At 45.7% G+C, this 14458-nt stretch overlaps 1 protein-coding gene across 1 annotated transcript in view; it reads left to right on the forward strand.

The window, feature by feature from the left end:
- ttn.1 (titin, tandem duplicate 1) overlaps positions 1–14458 on the forward strand; it is a 164041-nt gene that overhangs the window by 147025 nt on the left and 2558 nt on the right. Inside the window, exons 216-232 of the mRNA XM_063500209.1 lie at positions 377–667; positions 786–1085; positions 1640–1945; positions 2051–2353; positions 2520–2801; positions 2892–3485; positions 3626–3913; positions 4066–4365; positions 4454–4756; positions 4879–5181; positions 5272–5856; positions 5947–6249; positions 6723–7022; positions 7306–7881; positions 8144–8449; positions 8562–9167; positions 9299–14403. Coding sequence (XP_063356279.1) covers positions 377–667; positions 786–1085; positions 1640–1945; positions 2051–2353; positions 2520–2801; positions 2892–3485; positions 3626–3913; positions 4066–4365; positions 4454–4756; positions 4879–5181; positions 5272–5856; positions 5947–6249; positions 6723–7022; positions 7306–7881; positions 8144–8449; positions 8562–9167; positions 9299–14403 — 11051 coding nt within the window. The remainder of the gene's footprint in view (positions 1–376; positions 668–785; positions 1086–1639; positions 1946–2050; positions 2354–2519; positions 2802–2891; positions 3486–3625; positions 3914–4065; positions 4366–4453; positions 4757–4878; positions 5182–5271; positions 5857–5946; positions 6250–6722; positions 7023–7305; positions 7882–8143; positions 8450–8561; positions 9168–9298; positions 14404–14458) is intronic.

Here is a 14458-nt window from a genome sequence, read left to right on the forward strand (position 1 = left end):
CTGCTAAATCAGTGTAAGCAACCAAACCGAGTCCCCGAAAGTTGATCATCTGGACGTTTTCAGTGGGAGAAACGTTTCGTCACTCACCCAGGTGACTTCTTCAGTCTCAGCTGACTGCAGGTTTCCCCAATCTTATAAACAGTACATTTGACTCAGTGGTGCTAGTTTCAGTCATTATGCAAATGTACTGTTTATAAGACAAAACGTTTCTCCCACTGAAAACGTCCAGATGAACAGAATCAACTTTTGGGGATTTACTTACCTGAATGATTGAGCATGCATCAAGACAACCAAACCAAGACCAAAATATTTTCAAGACATGTCAATTCAGTTTAAACAAAGTTTCAAAACCCTGTACTTCATCACCACTTGACAGAGCCTCCAAAGGCCCAGCTTGACAGCAAGCTGCTCTCTGAAACTGTGATGGTCCGGGCTGGTTCAGACCTGGTTCTGGATGCTGCAGTGGGTGGAAGACCTGATCCTAAGGCGTCTTGGTCCAAGGGGAACAGAGAGCTGGACTTGTGTGAAAAGTACCACTTGCAGTATACCCCGACTAGAGCCATGGCCATCATCAAATTCTGTGACAGAGATGACACTGGAAAATACATCCTCACAGTCAGGAACGTAAGTGGAACCAAGACTGCAGAGGTCAATGTCAAAGTGCTTGGTGAGTGGCTTTTTATTTTTAACCATTTATTTTAATGCATTCACAAATTACATTGGAGGTGTTAATTTTGGACATCCTAGCATCTAAGCATTCGTACATCTGGGTTTTTTTTTTTCAGACACACCTGGAGTTTGTGAGGGCAGCATTGAGATCAGTAAGATAACGGAGGAATCCTGCACTCTGAGCTGGAAGCCTCCTCTTGAAGATGGTGGTGATGACCTCTCTCACTACATTGTGGAGAGGCGTGACACAAACAGACTTAACTGGGTAATAATGCATGCCGAATGCAAGGAACTGACCTGCAACATCACCGGGCTGATGAAAAACACAGAGTACCTGTTCAGAGTGCGGGGAGTCAACAAGTACGGGCCTGGAGTCTATCTCCAGTCAGAGCCCATGGTCGCCAGAAACACCTTTAGTAAGTATAACAGCCACATCCTTATGAAACAATACCTGGTTAGTTACTGACATCATCGTACAATCCGAGCGCTGTTTTTTTAAATGTCAAAAATCCAAATTTACACAAAAATTTGCTGGATGGTGTGAAGTTAAAAACCCAGCTTCTTAAAGAAGGACAGTAAATGTCTCGAGAGTTTCAGGAGCTGTGTGATTTTTGCTGTGCAGTGGAGTCCTAAACAACTATGCCTATGTTGTAACAGGGTGCAGGCTTAAATGTCCACTGTAGTTGTTGGAAAGAGCTGAGGAATGCTGAACTGATAAATGTAAAATGTTGAGATACTAGATAGTGCAATCATTTTTATGGTATTAATGCATCCCACCACTGAAAGAGGCAAGTCTGTTTCATTTTCCTGTCCCAGAAGTATTTCTTTTTTCTTATGCTAAACAAAAGTAAATGGAGATACAGAAGCTGTCAGGTTTGTGCCTCCATATAACCAAAAGGTTTTTGATGTATTTTGATTTGCAACAATAGTTTGTAAATGAACTCTGCATCACCTGTCATCTCTCCTGCAGCTGTGCCATCTCCTCCTGGTGCTCCAGAGATCCTGGCATCAGGAAAGGACTTTGCCACCATTGAGTGGCTGAAGCCAGAGAGCGATGGAGGTAGCCCATTAATCCATTACCTAGTTGAGAGACGTGAGAGAAAGAGTGCTCGCTGGGTGAAGGTGAACAGGGATGGTGCTCACTTAGACACCACGCTGAAGGTGTCCGGTTTGACTGAAGGCAACATCTACCAGTTCAGAGTGACGGCCATCAACAAGGCTGGAGAAAGTGAGCCCAGCGAGGTTTCTCTATATGTTGTCTGCAGAGTGCCAACATGTAAGTTCAGTAACAAAAAAATTCCACATTTTTATCCATTTATATTTAATTATCAGTGAATGCTTCATGATATCTCTACTATATCTTTTTACGATGTTCCTTCAGGTACCCCTGCTCCTCCTTCTATTCCTCGTATCACTGACACACACGCTGACAGCATCAGCCTGGCCTGGTCCCGACCCGTAGAGGATGGAGGAGCTGATGTGATTGGCTATATTCTTGAGATGAAGGAAGTGGGAGCAGAAGAATGGAAGAAGGCCCATGAAAAGACCCTGCGTACCACAGAGTATGTAGTAACTGGACTTTCGGCAGGCAAGAAGTACTGCTTCAGAGTGGCCGGCATTAACATTAATGGTACAGGAGACTTCAGTGACCCATGTGCTGAGACCGAGCCAGTGGAGAGAATTGGTAAGTAAAACCTTTGAAGAGCATAAACTTAAATGCATTTGCATTTGATTTAAAGTTGCGGCATTTCTTCTTCCACTACAGTTTATTTGCAAGTCTTTCCAGATATGGTAACTTTGACATTACTTTATCACCAAGATTACAAACCTGTCATTGTCACCTCACACAGAAACTCCTGACTTTGAGCTCCACGATGACCTTAAGAAGACTATCTGCTTGCGGGCCAGTGGCTCCCTTCGCTTATTTGTTCGTGTCACTGGTCGTCCTGCTCCTACAATAACGTGGAGCAAGCCTGGTGTTGACCTCCACAACAGAGGCTTCATTGAGGTCACCAACACTTCCACCACTCTCATTATTGACAAAGTCAACCGCTACGATGCTGGCAGGTACACTCTGGTGGCGGAGAACTCTGCCGGGAAACAGGAAGTCAGCATTTTGGTCAAGGTTTATGGTAGGTTGAATGGATTATTTATTTTGATTTTAATGTGTTAGAGGAACTTTTATGAACTGGCCTTTTGACTAAAATATGTGCTTTTTTTAGATACTCCTGGACCAACTGGGCCAATCAAAATGAAGGAACTGACCAAGGAGTCTGCAACCATCTCTTGGGATGCTCCAACTGTGGATGGCGGTGCTCCTGTCAACAACTACATCATTGAGAGGCGTGAAGCGTCCATGAGAGCCTACAAGACAGTCACAGCCAAGTGCAGTAAAACATCTTACAAGATCGATGGCCTGATGGAGGGCATGCTGTATTATTTCCGTGTTCTCCCTGAGAACATCTATGGTATTGGAGAGCCCTGTGAGACACCAGATGTCATCCTGGTTTGCGAGGTGCCTCTGCCACCACAAAAATTGGAAGTGATCGATGTCACCAAGAGCACTGTCAGCCTGGGCTGGGAGAAACCGGAACATGATGGTGGCAGCAGACTGATAGGCTATGTCGTTGAAGCCTGCAAGTTTGGTACCGACAAATGGATGAAGGTGGCTACATTGAAGCTCACTGACTTTGAGCACACCATTGAGAAGCTGAATGAGAAGGAGCAGTATTTGTTCAGAATCAGAGCCATCAACAGCCGAGGAGCCAGTGAACCCAAAGAACTTGTTGCAGCTGTAACTGTACAGGAACAGAGAGGTAACAAACAAAACCAACTTGTACTACGTTCAGTTAAAAATGTTTTTACAGCTTAAGGCAAAGCAAAATTGACAAAAACTCACAAAGTTGTTGTTCAGTTCACACTTTTTCCGAACTATATTTTAATCTCTCTCTTCCAGTAATGCCAGCAGTGGACTTCTCTGGTATTCCTCAGAAGGTTGTCAATGTGCTGGCTGGCAAGACCCTGGATCTGGACCTGCCTGTCATCGGCAGACCTCCTCCTGTTTGCTCCTGGTACTTTGGTGACAACAGGATAAAAATCACAGACCGTGTCAAGATCAAGAGTACTGGCAAGTTCACCAAACTGACGATGTCTGACACCACCATCGATGACACTGGTGACTACACCCTGGAGGTGAAGAATGCTGTCGGTGTCATCACTGAGGTCATCAAAGTCGTCGTTCTCTGTAAGAAACCAACCCTGATTTAGTATTGCTTATATTTTTGCTACCAAGTCAAGTTTAGCTATTTCTGTTATAGGTATAGGTAATATTAACATTTAGCTTTATGTACATTCAGGTGAGTGTAACGTTTAATTTTATGAAACTTTATTTACTAGCTAAACCTGATGAGCCAAAGGGACCCATCAGGTTTGACGAGATTGATGCCACCACCGTCACTTGCAGTTGGGATCCTCCAATCAGAGATGGTGGAGCTCCCATCAGTGGCTATGTGGTGGAGCAGCGTGATGCCCACAGACCTGGTTGGGTGCCTGTCTCTGACTCTGTCAGCCGACCATTGTTTAAATTTGATAACCTGATCGAGGGAGATGAGTATGTCTTCCGTGCAGCTGCTGTGAATCGTTACGGCACTGGAGAATTCCTGCAGTCTGAGATTGTCACCTGCAGAAGCATGAAGAGTAAGACCGCTATCATTACTTCAAATATTATATTTGGTCGATACATATGATGGTAACAGTGGTAACGTGTTTTCCCTTCCCTCGTCAGATGTTCCTGGACCACCTGGCCGTCCAGTTGTTTTCGATGTTTCTCGTGATGGTATGACTGTGGCTTGGGAGCCGCCAGATGAGGATGGCGGCCTTGAAGTTTCTGGTTACATCATTGAACGGAAAGAAGTCAGGGCTGATAGATGGGTGCGTGCCAACAAGAACCCTGTAACCATGACTAGATACCGGTCTACTGAGCTGATCGAGGGTCTTGAGTACGAACACAGAATCACTGCCATCAATGCCAGAGGACTTAGCAAGCCAAGTCTGCCATCTAAACCAGCAGTGGCAACAGATCCCATTGGTAAGACAACGTTTTGATATAAATCTAGAATTTTAGACATATGTGTGTGACATTACACTTGACATTGAAAGTCACAAAAGAGCAACAGACTACATACTGATATTGTTCTGTTCCCCAACCAGATCCACCTGGCTGTCCTCAGAATCCAAGGATCACTGATACCACAAAGTCCTCTGTGTCACTGGCTTGGAGTCCTCCTGATGATGAGGGAGACGCTAGGGTAGATGGTTACCTGATTGAGATGCAGAAGGTGGGCACTGTGGCCTGGATCAAATGCAACACCACACCATCTCTCATTTGTGAGTACACACTGACCAACATGCCACAAGGAGAGCAGTTCAAATTCCGTGTGATGGCCTGCAATGCTGGTGGCAGTGGAGAGCCCGCTGAAGTGCCTGGAACAGTTACTGTGACTGAGATGCTTGGTAAGAACAAACAGACTTTCTCCAAGATGATGTGTGTACAACTAAAACTAGTACAGAATGGACCTAACTTTTGGTATCAATATTTTCCAGAATCTCCTGAATATGACCTGGAGCTGAAATACAAAGATCTGTACGTGGTCCGCTACGGAGGAGTGCTTAGATTATCTGTACCCGTTAAAGGTAAACCTCAGCCAACCTGCAAGTGGTCAAAGGATGGCGGTTTAGTGTCTGCCAGGGCTATGATTGCCTCCACTGAAGATGCCAGTGAGCTTGTAATCAAGGGAGCTGAGAGGAGTGACTCTGGTGTCTATGATCTCCTGCTGGAGAATAAGGTTGGCAAGAAGAAAGTCCAAATCAAGGTGAAGGTCATTGGCAGACCAAGTGCTCCAGAGGGACCAATAGTCTTTGAGGAGATTCAGGCCAACTCTGTCAGGCTGTCCTGGAAGGCACCTACTGATGACGGTGGCTCAGAAATCCTTGGTTATATTGTGGAAAGACGTGAGGCAACCAGAAATGCCTGGTATACTGTAGACTGTAGAGTGACTGAAACTCAGCTGCTTGTTAAGGGCCTGAAGGAGGGAACAGAGTATCACTTCAAGGTCACAGCTGAAAACTCATTTGGTATCAGTGCATCCCTGAAGTCTGAACAGCCACTGGTACCCAAGACTCCTCTCTGTAAGTATTCCTTGATTTTTTTTTGTTTTTTTTAAACCCTTCAGGCTTGTATTCAGTAACAATTTAAAAATTCTCCATCTTTCAAACCAGGTTCCCCTGAGCCTTCAACTACCCCACCAGAGATTATGGATGTCACCAAGAGCTCAGTGGCACTTGCATGGTCCAGACCAAAGGATGATGGAGGATCTGCTATCACTGGTTACTTTGTTGAGTACAAGGTGGTGTCTGCTGAAACATGGTCCCGTCATGAGGCCAAGATAACCTCCACCATGTTTACTCTACCTGGACTCACCCCAGATACGGACTACCAGTTCCGCATTGTTGCTGTCAATGACATAGGCGAGAGTGAGGCAGGTCCTGTGTCGGACCCAGTCACATGCAAAGATCCATTCGGTGAGTCTCATGTCCTTAAAAGTTTTTGTTAGGTTTGGGTTTTGTTTCTGCCACATGCAAATTTTCAGAAACTAGAAGTGGGTAACTTTTGTCTGGAATTTCACACATTTTGGCATTTTTTTGTGAAACCTTTTGCATTTAGGTATTCCAAATAAGCACACATTTTAGAAACATGAGGGGACCTTGAGCTAACATAAACCCTACCACTAACCTGTGATTGGTCTTTGGTAACCGATGTTAGAAGTGAAATGCACTAGGTCGCTGAGGGATTTTAAACAGATGTGTTTAAATTACATTACATTACAATCTTATGTAATCTTATGTAATCAGTGTAATGAGTTACAGTTGTACAATCGATTACTTGATCTTGTCAGTCTGTTGAAGTAGGTAGGCTGAGAGTGCAGACCCTCTCTCGCTGTGTTTTAAAAAGAGAAAAAAACATTAAATAGACTCACCCTTTTCTCTCCTTTCAGACAAGCCCAGTCAACCAGGTGAAATTGACACTGTGAACGTGAGTAACAACTTCATCACAATCCGCTGGCAAGCTCCAGAGTGTGATGGTGGAAAGGAGGTGCTGGGCTATTGGGTGGAATACAGGAAGTCCACAGAGAGCACCTGGAAAAAGTGTAACAAGGAGAGACTTAAGGAAAAGGAGTTCACGACACCTGGACTGGCTGAGGCCACAGAATATGAATTCAGGGTGTTTGCTGAGAATGAGACGGGAATGAGCAGGCCTCGTAGGACTGCCACATGTATCAAAACCAAGCTGACTTGTGAGTACCTAAGAATATATTTATATTTATTTACAGGGATAATACATAGAAACATTCCTATTTGTGATTAAATGGCAACTAGTGATATACCAGTATATACAATGTATGCCCACTGGTACAGACCATATCCATGGGTATGGTTTTAAGTTATAATGTTATAATTCAATACAATACTATTACAAAAAAATAAACAGTATGAAAAAGACATATTTAGACGGAGTTACCATATATAGAGTATGCTGTTTATTTTTTATAAATATGCTTCTTTGTTTTGTATTTCCAGCTGAAACTAAACCAAGCCTGAGAAAAGAAATGGATGAAGTAACTGCCAAACTTGGCCAGCCTGCAGTTATGAAGTGCCAGATTATTGGAAGACCTGTTCCTGAAATAAAGTGGTATCATGCAGGCAAGGAAATTATCGAGTCTCGCAAGTACGAGATGAGCTCTGACGGCCGCAACCACTCCCTGTCAATTATGACTGACCAGCAGGAAGATGAAGGCGAATACACCTGCAAGGCCATCAATGACGCTGGAGAAGCAGAGACCACAGGCATGTTGGTTTTGGAGGCGGCGCCATCATTCCATCCTGACTACCCACTGAAGGAAATCTATTTTGCTGGCCTTGGAACTACTCTGCGTATCCATGCTGTTTACATTGGCCGTCCTGAGCCAAAGATCATGTGGCTGCAAGGGGCAAAGACTCTGGAAAACACAGAGGACATAAGCATTGAGACCACTGAGCACTACACACATCTGGTCATCAAGAACGTGCAGCGCAGAGTCCATGGAGGCAAATACAGAATAAGACTGCACAACCACTTTGGCCGAGCTGACACCGCATTCACTGTTGAAATCTACGGTATGTTCTGTGTTAATTACCTCCAGAAATTCAATTCAATTCAGTTTTATTCACACAGCGCCAAATCACAACAACAGTTGCCTCAAGGCGCTTTATATTGTAAGGTAGACCCTACAATAACACATACAGAGAAAAACCCAACAATCGTATGACCCCCTACAAGCAAGCACTTTGGCGACAGTGGGAAGGAAAGTGCAGCGATGCATGCATTTGTAAGCGTGAAATTGTCCGATTTGTAAATATATCATACCTCTATTCCTAGACAAACCTGATATACCTCAGGGTCCCATTGTTCTGGATGCCCTGCTGAAGAACTCAGTGATCATCAGCTGGAAGCCTCCCAAAGATGACGGTGGCTGCATGATTACGAACTATATTGTGGAGAAGCGTGAGGACAGGGAGGGCTCAGAGTGGGAACTGGTGTCGTCATCCATCAATGGCACATCCTGCCGTGTGCCCAACCTCATCGAGAGCGCTGGATACTTCTTCCGGGTCTATGCCCAGAATCGCTATGGCAACAGCGAGCCACTGGAGCTAACTTCCCCGATCCTCATCAAGAGTCAGCTGGGTATGTTTATTAAAATTTCATATTTTAAAAAGTAAAGATTGAAAGGCAATATTTCACAATGGGTCATATATACAGAGACAGTGGTTTCATAAATACATATTCCTGTTCACAGAGAGACCATCGCCACCTCTATCACCAGTTGTTTCTGGAATTACTAAGGATTCCTGTGTGGTTTCCTGGAAACCTCCTCTCAGTGATGGTGGATCCAAGATCAAGAGCTACTGCCTGGAGAAGAAGAACAAAAAGGACAAGCGGGAATGGACTGAATGGACTCCAGTGACCACAGATGAAATCAAGCAAACAGTCTTTTCTGTGAAGCGCCTGACCGAGGGTGTCGAGCACATCTTCCGTGTCAAATGCGAGAATCTTGGAGGGCAAAGTGACTATAGCGAGGAGACCACTCCCATCATTCCAGCCGCAGCTGTCGAGATCCGTGCTCCTGCCTTCAAGGAGGAGCTGAGGAACATGAGTGTCAAGTACAAGAGCAATGCTGCCCTTGTCTGTAAGATTACAGGACAGCCCAAGCCTGTAATTAAATGGTTCAGACGAGGAAAAGAGGTCCATTCTGATGGAAAGAAGATCAAGATCCAGGAGTTTAAGGGAGGTTACCACCAGCTGGTCATCACAGAGGCTGACGAGGAAGACTCCACTGTTTACCAGATTAGGGCCACCAACCAGGGAGGCTCCATCTGTGCCACTGTCTCTCTGGATGTTGAAAGTAAGCTCCGAAATGCTATCTTACACAAAAAATAACTATGACATGTAAAAAACAAAAAACGATGTAATTCTAAGAGCTATTTAGATGCAGATATATCATGAAATCTCAAACAACTTTTTTCTGATTTCTAGTTCCTGCCAAGATCAACCTGCCAAAGAACCTGAAGGACAAGGAAGCCATCCCTGCCCTGCGTGGAGAGGTGGTTAATATCAAGATTCCTTTCAGTGGAAAACCAGATCCTGTCATCACATGGCAAAAAGGACAAGATCTAATTGACAGCAATGGACACTACCAGGTCATTGTCACCAGATCATTCACTTCTTTGGTGTTTCCCAATGGAGTGGAGAAGAAGGACGCTGGTTTTTACATCGTCTGTGCCAAGAACAGATTTGGCATTGACCAGCAAACAGTTGAGCTGGATGTAGCTGATGTGCCTGATCCTCCACGTGGTGTCAAAGCCAGTGATGTCTCGAGAGACTCTGTGACACTGAACTGGGTGGCACCAGCAAATGATGGTGGCAGTAAGGTCATCAGCTATATCATTGAGAAGTGCCCCACCACGGCTGAGAGGTGGCAGCGTGTTGCCCAGTCCCGTGACACCCATTACACAGTTACCAATCTGTTTGGCGGAACGAGCTATCAGTTCAGAATTATTGCTGAAAACAAGTTTGGACAGAGTGCCCCATCTGAGTCAAGCGGACCTGTCATGACGAAAGAGGACAAATCCCGAGTTCTGCTCTATGACAGGGAGGTGGATGATACAGGATATGTGCCCAGGAGCAAGGCTCCACACTCTGATGCCAAGAATCTGCACAACAAATTTGCCATTGCAGAGGAATTGGGCAGAGGGCAGTTCGGCATTGTCCACCGCTGTGTTGAAATTAGCTCTGAAAAGACTTACATGGCTAAATTTGTCAAAGTGAGAGGTGCTGATCAGACATTAGTAAAGAAAGAAATTGCAACACTGAATTTGGCCAGACATGCCAATTACCTTCTCCTCCACGAGTCCTTCGACAGCCCGGAGGAGCTGGTGATGATCTATGATTTCATCTCAGGTGTTGACATATTTGAGCGCCTCAGTATAGCAGAGTTTGAGCTTAATGAGCGTGAAATTGTTAACTACATCAGGCAAGTCTGCTCAGCTCTTGAGTTCCTTCACACTCAGAGTTATGGACACTTTGATATCAGACCTGAGAATATTATATACACTACTAGAACCAGCTCGAATGTGAAGATTATTGAGCTGGGACAGTCCAGACACCTGACTCCTGGAGACCAAATCAAGATTCAATATACCACAGCAGAGTATGCTGCCCCTGAGATCCACCAGTGTGACATGGTTAGCACAGTCACTGACATGTGGTCGGTTGGTGTTCTCGCCTATGTGCTTCTCAGTGGCCTTAATCCATTCACAGCTGAAACCAACCAACAGACGATCGACAACATTTCCAGTGCAGCCTACAGCTATGATGATGAATCCTTCAAGCAAGTCAGTGTCGAAGCGTTAGACTTCACAGACCGCTTAATGACAAAGGAGCGTAAGCATCGGATGACTGCAGCTGAGGCACTGGCACATCCTTGGCTCACCAAGCCTGCAGAGGAGATCAGTGCCAGAGCAATCCCAACTGGCAGGCACAAGAGATACTACCAGACAATGGTGAGGAAAGAGTGGAACACTGTTGTCTCTGGTGCCCGTGTGGCTAGCGGGGGTTCCATTAGGTCTCAGCGTGGCGTCTTTGTTGCTAAGGTGAAAATTGCACCATTTGAACACGGTCCTCTTGCAGGGCAGATTGGCCACGCAGTGGTGAATGAGGGTGACAACGTGAAGTTCATTTGCAACATTGACAACTATGATAGCACTACTGAAGTAACATGGTACTGTGGTGTCAGGCAACTTGAAGCTAGTGACAAGTATGAAATTGAATATGAAGACGGTCTGGCAGTAATCACCATCAATAAGGTCACAAGAGCAGATGATGGCACGTACAGATGCAAGGTTGTAAATGAGTATGGTGAGGACAGTGCCTACGCTGAGCTGTTTATCAGCAGTGTTAGGTCTTACCGCGATTTCTTCACTGCCCGTGTGGTTAAGAGAACAAAGCGCAGAGTAGACACTGCCAGAATGCTTCAGAAGCCACCAGAGTTTACACTTCCTCTGGTCAACCATACAGCTTATATTGGTGAGGATGTGCGCTTTGGTGTTACCATTACTGTGCACCCTGAACCTCGTGTCATCTGGCACAAATCTGGACAAAAGCTTATCCCTGGACATGATGACAGGAAATACACTTTCATCAGTGACAAGGGCTTGTACCAGCTGATTATCCACAATGTGGAGACTGAAGATGATGCAGAGTACAGTGTTGTGGCCCGTAACAGGTATGGGGATGACAGCTGCAAGGCTCGTCTCACTGTTGTTCCTCGACCTAAACCAGCAGATCTCACCCTGAGGCCCATGTTTAAACGTGTGCTTGCAAATATCGATTGTAAGGAGGGCCAGGACATACGTTTTGAGATCAGAGTATCTGGTCGTCCATCACTGAAATGGGAGAAGGATGGCACGCCTTTAGCCTTTGGACCATCCATCGAGGTTGTCCATGAGGGCCTGGATTACTACATTCTTCATGTGAAGGACACTCTTCCTGAGGATTCTGGTGTGTACAGAGTTACTGCTACCAACTCTGCTGGATCCGCCAGTTGCCAGGCCACACTGAAAGTGGAGCGCACCACTCATGTAAAGAAGGAATATGAGCCCAGTGAAAAGGAGAAGCAAAAGATTGCCGGAAAGGAAGAATTAGACAAAAAAGTTCGGCTCTCTCAGATTTTGGCTGGCACTGTTGTCACCCCTCTACCACCTGCAGCAGTAGAAGCTGTCAGGGAAGCCGCCACCATGTTTAAACCTGCTGTTACAACTAAGAAGGGTGAGAAGACTGAAGCTGAGATACAGAAAGAACAAGAGGAGAGGAAGAAGAGAGCAGATGAGAAGAGACTGCGTATGCCCTATGTTGTCCCCACACCTCGTATCGTTAACCCAGCTGTTCTTGAAGAAGATGTCGAAATAAAACACTTCAAACCACTTTCTGACATGAAATGGTATAAGAAACTGCGGGATCAGTATGAATTCCCTGAGCCAATGGAGAAAATCCCACAGAAAAGGATGAAGCGTATCCGTCTGTCCCGGTGGGAGCAGTTCTATGAGGTACCAATCAGGATTAAGGACCAATATAAGCCAAAGTGGCGCATTTCATCTATGACTCAGGATGACTTGGAGACTGTGAGGCCAGCAAGGCATCGCACTCCTTCTCCTGAGATGGAGACCTACCGCAGAATCAGGAGGAGGTCTCTAGGTGACCTGTCAGATGAGGAGCTGCTGCTTCCTGTGAATGAGTATCTGTCCATGAAGAGAACTGAGGAGGAGAGGCTTCGTCTGGAGGAAGAACTGGAGCTTGGCTACTCCGCTTCTCCACCTAGCCTTAGTCCAGTTCGCTTTGAGTTGTCTGCCCTGCGTCCCTCATCTCCTAGAAGGGTCTACGGTGAAGAGGAAGAGGAAGAAGAAGTTCACAGATATGATTCCTACAGAATTCCATCCAAATATGAGGCTGGCCCAAGTTTTGTTGATCTCCGCCAACGTCATGACAAAACAACTTATAAACCTCCAAGACAAAAGCAGAGGGTGTATGAAGAAAGAGAGGACCAGGAGCTGCTGCGGCCACACATGACTGCTCAGAGAATCACCTCATACAAGAGTGAACTCAAACGAATGGAGTTTGAGGAGAAGACACGAATCTCAAAAAAGGAAAGCACTGTTGCTGTTTCAAGAATCTCTGAAGTCGCAGAATCTGAGCACCTGACAGCTTTTACCTCAGAATATATCCCTAAACCAATCAAAAAGCTCCCAGAGCCCGTGAGGAAAAGATCCCCTACCCCAGAAAAGGCTGTGAAGACAGATGTGACACTCCCTAAGGTTGACTTCATGTCCAGGTATGAGGAGAGAAAGCAGGTTCTGAGATCAGAGAGAAGATCTGTAGAGAGAAAGGTTGAGGTGGTGACACAAGCACCCTTCAGCCTTGACCATCCCCCACGCATTACTGTCAGGATGCGATCTCATCGTGTACCCTATTGGTCCAACACAAGATTTACCCTGAATATCCAGGCCAAACCTGAACCTGAGGTCACGTGGTTCCACAATGGAAAAGAAATCCATGAGAGCAGCAAATATACCATGACCAACATCAGTGGAGTCCTGACACTCCAGATCATCAACTGTATGACTGAAGACTCTGGCACTTACCGTGTGGTTTGCAAGAATGCCAAAGGAGAGACTTCTGACTATGCCACACTAGATGTAGCAGATGAATACGCTGCCTTCTCTTCACTTCGCAAAGATGAGGAGCCTCCATCTGCCCATCTGCCAGAGATGACCAAAACAGAGGTATATCACGTCTCATCCTCCAAAACATTAGTAACGGAAGCTGTAACTGAGACTGTGAAGGAAACCACTACTGTTGTTGAGAAGCCAAAGGAGAAGCCCAGTGTCCCTGCCAAAATTCTGACTAAGCCACAGTCCCTCACTTTAGAGGAGGGACACACTGCCAGATTTGAATGTGATGTGGATGGTGAACCAGCACCTTCTATAAGCTGGCTGCGTGAAGGAGCAGTTGTTGCTCCCTCTGCCCGACACCACATTGTGTCTACTCAGTACAACTCCTCCTTTGAGATCTCCTCTGTTGAGATGTCAGATGAAGGCAGCTACACTCTCTTAGTCGAAAACGCTGGAGGCAAACAAGAAGCCCATTTCACCCTGACCATCCGGAAGTCTGAGTCAAAGGAGAAAGTGGTTGCCCCTCCCAGAGTCACTTCTCCAGAAGCTAAATCCCCTCTTGCAAAGTCCCCTGAACCGGTCAAATCTCCCCAGAGGGTGAAATCCCCTGAGCCAGTCAAGTCACCACAGAGAGTGAAGTCTCCAGTCTCACCAAAATCCCCAACACCGAAATCTCCAACACCAAAGTCCCCAACCCCAAAATCTCCTACTCCCAAATCCCCAGTCACATCTCAGAAGGAACAAGCGATTTCTCCAATCAAGCCAAAGAGAGTGATGTCACCGCCTCTTGGAAAGAAGCCGTCCTTCTCTGCTGGGCTGAGTGACATCACAGCGTACTCTGATTCTGTTGTGAAGCTGTCAGTAAAGTTGACAGGAGAGCCCACACCTACAATCTCGTGGATGAAGGCTGGAAAGGTAACCTAATCAAACACTTGAACTATTCCAGAATTTGTTTTTAATAACATTTAAG

Source organism: Pelmatolapia mariae, linkage group LG16_19 (assembly GCF_036321145.2).
Source record: "Pelmatolapia mariae isolate MD_Pm_ZW linkage group LG16_19, Pm_UMD_F_2, whole genome shotgun sequence".
Classification (NCBI taxonomy): domain Eukaryota; kingdom Metazoa; phylum Chordata; class Actinopteri; order Cichliformes; family Cichlidae; genus Pelmatolapia; species Pelmatolapia mariae.